Genomic DNA, 6,000 nt, shown 5'->3' with positions numbered 1-6,000 from the left:
GCGGGAATTTAACCCCTTTTCTTTCCTGCATTTACGGGAGATAACCTCCCAATACAAACAACGTCTTCAAAAGAAGGATTTCCTCAGAACCCTAACAAGGAAAGAAAGAGTAGGTCTCCCTACCACACTTTATATGATCCTGAAAACTATCAACTCCCATGCTCTGATGCTATTCACATACTTTAAAACTTGTACAGTAAAGGCAAAGGAACATTTAACTTCATATCCAGTTTGGCATTGAGGCTGCAATCCGATACCTACTTACCTGGGAGCAAACCCCATTTAACTCAATGGGGCTTACTTCTAAGCATAGATGCCTAGGCTTGTGCTGTAATTTGAGACATACACCCAGCAATTTCTGCTGCTTGACCACAATACCAACATGGCCACTTCTTCATGCTTAAGGGGGGCATCGCATTTGCAGTTGCAGTGTGCTCATTTTAAAAAGTACTGTGAAAGCATACAGGACAAAGGAGTCACAGTACAGATGAAATGGTGGCTACAGTGGGCCACACACAAGGATTGGGACCAGAGGCAAAGTATATGGAAACATAACACCAACACGTGAATTCCTCCCTCTCCTTGCAACTGGGCAGCATTTCCACCAATGCCTTGTTCTAAAGCAAAGGGAAGATGAACTACATATTGATCTAAAAAACTGAGTGGCATTATGTGCTTGTACCACTATTATCAAATGTAGATGTGACACAGCAACTCTCCTAATGACTTTTTAAAAAAGGAGGAGGGACTACAATGCTCCTCCCTTCCCATGGTGAGCTCACCCTTCCTGACAAGGGGAAGGACCACAGTTCAGTGGCAGGTGGGCAGGGGAATTGCAGTGTATGGCACAGTGGCAGCTATGCCATATGACATCACACCAGTGCAGTAGTAGAGCACATTCTTTAGATACAAAAGGTTCCAGAATCAGCCCCAGACATCGGCAGGTGGGTTGGGAAAGAAACCTTGGAAATTTGCTGCTAGCCAAAGTACAGCAAACAATACTGGGCAAGATGGACCAGCTTACCCAGTATAAAGGCAGCTCTCTATGTTCCTGACTTGAGGCTGAAGGACGTTCACCATAGCTGAGGCTAACCCAGTTCTTCCAGGTTTGATCAGAGTCTGAAGCTAGTAAAAAGTGTCTTTAACTTCAACCTTCATTACATTGTGCCTCAAGTTGTATCAACTGACTACAAATAAACTTAAAACTGGGACAAATAAATTGGAAAAGCAAAAGCAAGTAAATATAAATAGATACAACCATGAATGGAATCCTCCAAGAGGTGTTTCCTCTGATACTTGCACTTATCAGACACCTACCTTTTGAATTTATTGACCAAAGCCACATGCTCCTCCATTGTGATGTGATCTCCCACACTGGCTTTCAGCTGTTTGTATGCGGAGCGCAGTTCTTCCAGCTGCTTCTGACACTCGCTCAACTCCTCTTCTTGGCTCTGTCGCTTGGCTTCCAAAGTCATCAGCTGTTTTGTTAATTTAGAAACTTCAAAAGAGAAAACAAAACATTTGAGGTAAAGTCAGAAGCTGCCTTAGGAAATGAGAACAGAGTGTACACAGTTATTCACTTCTGACATTTTTAGTTCATCATGAGGCCTTCTCAGCTTGGTTCAGTGAGTTAATCTGAAGTATTATAATTAGTTATAAATGGTACTTTTCACAAGTTCTGAATGTCAATGGAGATTAGTTAAACATATGAAAGATGTGTCAAATGGAAAGCTCACTGAAGCACTAAAGTCTCCAAGAGCTCTCCAACAGACTACATAACTCTCTGAAGGGCTAGTTCCTGTGACCAAATTCCTTTTATATTGTTAATGACAATCCTCTGTAAATTAATACAAATCTAAGTTTGATGCCATGTAATGTACTCTGATGCCGTGACCAGTGACCAGCTATCATTTTACTGCATCTGAGACTAAAAACAATAAAAAGTCAAGTAATTAATAGTTAAGTACTGTAATATTACCGACTGTAACAAATGCTCCAGCTCAGGTTCTATGAAAGTTACTGATTAGCAACATTATCATTCTTAAAAGGCTTATGAAGTGCTTTATTTGGTGCTAATGCTAGCTTAGACTTCTGCCCATTCTCAATAAGAAAACATCTCGGATCAACATAGTAGTCAAAAACAGTTCTCAAGGTATTTTACCTTCTTGGACATGTTGGCTGAGGTTGTCTTTTGCTTTGGCTTGTTGTATTTTAAGCTGTTCCATCAATACTGTATTTTCTTCTAATACTAGCTTGGCCTGGCTTTGCAGACACTGCCTGTAAATAATGATCAACTTGAAAGTGAAATGCCATTCAAACTTTTGCAAAAATCGTATTAACTAGAAAAATAAACACACATGGTGTGTTAGGCCAGAGCTTCCCATGGATGTCCTACATGGACATCCAAAAATGAGCCTACATCACTCTCACTTTGTGCTTGTTGTGGGAAGCATCAGTGTAACACCAGCACCAGCAACTGTGTTTGCTGAGTAAAGTGTGGAGCTTCCTGTTTCATATTCATGAAGTTTGTCTTCTGCTATAGAGTTAGTACACATATATACATGTCATGCATTGCATAGATGACAGATAACTACTCAGAGAAGAAAAAAGTTTATGCTTGTAAAAATTATTTGAAAATACACATGGAAAGTTGTCTTTTAAAAAATGTGTATTTTGCTTAAATTTTATAATTATATTGCTATTATATTATTATACTTAGTAGCCAAAACTGTTATACATCAAAAAAACTGCCTTGTCAAGAAAAACATGCAAAAAGGGAGAATAAAAATAACGCATAAAATGATGTATGAAAGAGGAAAGGACCAACATAGCAAAAAAAACCCCTATAAAGTACGGAGAACAGATTAAAATGAACACAAAATACATAATAAAAATAAGAACAAAAACAAACCAATAATCCCCTCTTCCACAACAAGTTTATCATAAGTATTTTTTTACAAAAGAATAACACAATAGTTTTAGAGACAACACACTTGCCATTCTTTGGTGGTCACAGTACTATTTTTACTTAGTTGCTGGTGTAACTGTTCATTTTCCTTCACTACCTCTTCAACTCGTTCTTTAAAGATCTTCATGTCCTCCTAAAAGAGGAGCAGTAAAGAACATACAAAATATTCACGACCTGTTTTACCTTCATGTTATTTCATGTTTTCCCTCTCAATAATATTTGCACGTGCTAATTATCTATTATTTGTTCATGCAAATTATCAAACAGCTGATCAAAATACCTACACTCATGATAGGGATTTGTAGAGATATGAATTCACACCAGTTGCTCTGACTTAAGAAACATCTACATTTTACAGTCACAAATGTGTGTTTCCCAGTCAGTATGCCTGCCAGTTACCTACAAATAATCCCAACTTTCAGACGGGCATAAACTTGACCGGCACATTGACATTTTTAAATGTACATTTGAGAAACCTCAGGTGTACACCTAAAATATAATACACCTAAATTGTAACACGTGAAGAGGCCTTTAGCAGAGGTTGTGGAACAGGCCCCCTATATCAAAGGCTCCACTTACTAAGGTCTAGTGCTCCCAAACAGCAGGTGATGTGTAAACCTGTGTCTGAAAAGTGGAAGCTCATACCATATAATGCTCCCCCAGAGAAAGCAAACTTCCTTCCACATAACTAACAGATTGTCTAGGAGAAGGGTTCTCGCCTAGTCTTTTTTGTGACATTATAGCTTTGTATTGCTTCAGCAGAAAGCATTCCATCATGGGATGTGAGCTCCCATCTGCAGGCTGAAGCGATTAAGTCCAGGCACATGTTTATGTCCCCATCTTCTGCTTGTGGGCACAAGGTCTGCTATGTGGGCAACCCATGGAGTCTAAGGAGATGGAGGACAGGGAGTGTCACCAGAAGGGAGATTTCATTATGTACCCTGAGGATGTACATTCCAAAGTATCGCTGAGTACTCTTTACAGTTAAATGACATGCACAGCATTATAGAAGCATATTTTTCTTGATATTCTATACAGCTTAAACAATCTGTAAAGAAATTAATTTGCCAGCTTGCCTCATGTGCAAGAATCAGGTCTTCCTTTTCCTTCATTCTGTCTTCATATGCCAAAAGAAGGGGAGATAAATATTTCATATCCAGCTAAAGGGAAAGAAAAGTCATTTCAATTCACTCACATGCAACTCAAAACTATAGAATTCAAAAATATCTGTGTAATGACTCTTTGATCAGCTACTGCCTGGGTAAATCCAGTGGGTAAATCAAGATGGACAGAAGAAAAGGTTAACAATCTCTCTCCCCCCCCCCACCCCGCCCCCAATACTACATTAACTAAAGGCTAAATAATAAGCAGATAATAACAGGAAGTAGAGAGGGTGGAAAATAATTTTGCATCAGCTGGAAAAGGCTAGCTGCAAATAAACAGAGGTGAAATGGTCACCCGTTGCCAGTTACGCAAAGTACTGAAGCATCCATCTGTTTGCTTGTTAGAGACCTTGCTAAGAAATTCATTTAGCACCCTATTTTAAAACAAGCCTCCACAAAGCAAAGCAAGTTATGGCCACAAACTTTTAAAATTCAATCATCTGTAGTATTTACATAAGTATCCCTGCAGAACATAATTCCTGTCTGAAATAGTGTTATCTTTTAATTTCAATAATTCTGTCAAATTTTTGCATACAGTATTCCCCTAAACCAGGCATGTCCAACCGGTTGATCGCATGCTCCTGATTGATCCCCACCCCCAATAAAGAAGCTTAACAACTTTGGGTCCCCCTCCCCCCCAAAAGCTCAACAGCTTTGATCAAACCAATGGGTAGATCACTGACAGTTTCTTTATAGTGGGAGTAGATCGCAGTCTCTTGGGATTTGGACATGCCTGCCCTAAACAACCGCCAAATTACAGCCTATACTGATCTCTATAGAGTGCACACTAAAAGCCACAGCAGATGCAGAAATATTCTGCCACCAAGGCACAAAACCCTGGTTCTTCGTGATTTTTACACAGGATGACACCAAAAGAACCATCCAGTCATTTAATACACCTGAGGACTTGGAGGTCGCCTATAATTTGCTGGTGCTTTGAGGGAAAATGAGAGTGGCAGATGGCTGCAGTATTGGATTGCGCTTTGCAGTGCTCAGAAGGACAAGGAACAGAGAGCTTTATGAGTGACATCCTGTGGTTGTTGAGAGACAACATGTTGGCTTAGGGCCATGTTACACATGGAAACCCTCCTACACATATGATCACGTCTGCACAGAAAAAAATCAGGCACCCTCTACTCCAGCCCATGTAAACAGTTTCACAGGAAAACACATTTCTTTTTACCATATCTCTGGAATGCCCTCTCCAAAGAAATTTGTATGGCCCTCTTTTGCTTGGCCTTCAGGAAAACTCTTCTTAAATCTGACCTGCATCTCAATTATTTTATTGTTATGTATATTGAAGAACCACACTTCTGTTAACTTCTTTTTCTGTTAATTTAAATCTTGAATTTTAGCATTTTATTTTATTTTATTGGGAGGGTATGCACCCTGAGAAGCAGGCTAGAAATCCATTTAACATTGGTAATGCCTGCAACAGTGTGTGTCAAAGCCACAAAAATGTAACATCTGAATAATAGTAGTAGTAGTAATAATAATAATAATAATAATAATAATGGCATTGAGAGAAGTTGGGGGAAAGCTTTCAGCTGCTAAATGTATGTGTGTAGGGCTGCTACTAGGGATGCGGGTGGCACTGTGGGTAAAACCTCAGTGCCTAGGACTTGCCAATCGTATGGTCGGCGGTTCGAATCCCCACAGCGGGGTGAGCTCCCGTCTTTTGGTCCCAGCTCCTGCCCACCTAGCAGTTCGAAAGCACTCTTAAGTGCAAGTAGATAAATAGGTACCGCTTTATAGCGGAAAGGTAAATGGCGTTTCTGTGTGCTGCGCTGGTGCCGGGTCGCCAGAGCAGCTTCGTCACGCTGGCCACGTGACCCGGAAGTGTCTGCGGACAGCGCTGGCTCCCAGCCT

The 6,000-nt window shown here is 40.2% G+C and overlaps 1 protein-coding gene across 1 annotated transcript in view; it reads right to left on the bottom strand.

Moving 5' to 3' along the window:
• CEP89 (centrosomal protein 89) overlaps positions 1–6,000 on the bottom strand; it is a 45,756-nt gene that overhangs the window by 26,185 nt on the left and 13,571 nt on the right. The window contains exons 11-15 of the mRNA XM_081921764.1: positions 4,045–4,128; positions 2,994–3,101; positions 2,162–2,273; positions 1,317–1,498; positions 36–91 (exon numbers count right to left, since the gene is read on the bottom strand). Of these exons, the coding sequence (XP_081777890.1) occupies positions 36–91; positions 1,317–1,498; positions 2,162–2,273; positions 2,994–3,101; positions 4,045–4,128 (542 nt within the window). The remainder of the gene's footprint in view (positions 1–35; positions 92–1,316; positions 1,499–2,161; positions 2,274–2,993; positions 3,102–4,044; positions 4,129–6,000) is intronic.

The sequence above is a fragment of the Podarcis melisellensis genome (genome assembly GCF_964234715.1).
Source record: "Podarcis melisellensis genome assembly, chromosome: 8".
NCBI lineage: Eukaryota > Metazoa > Chordata > Lepidosauria > Squamata > Lacertidae > Podarcis > Podarcis melisellensis.
Note: the sequence above shows the minus strand (reverse complement) of the source record. Positions and strands in the feature narration are given on the sequence as shown.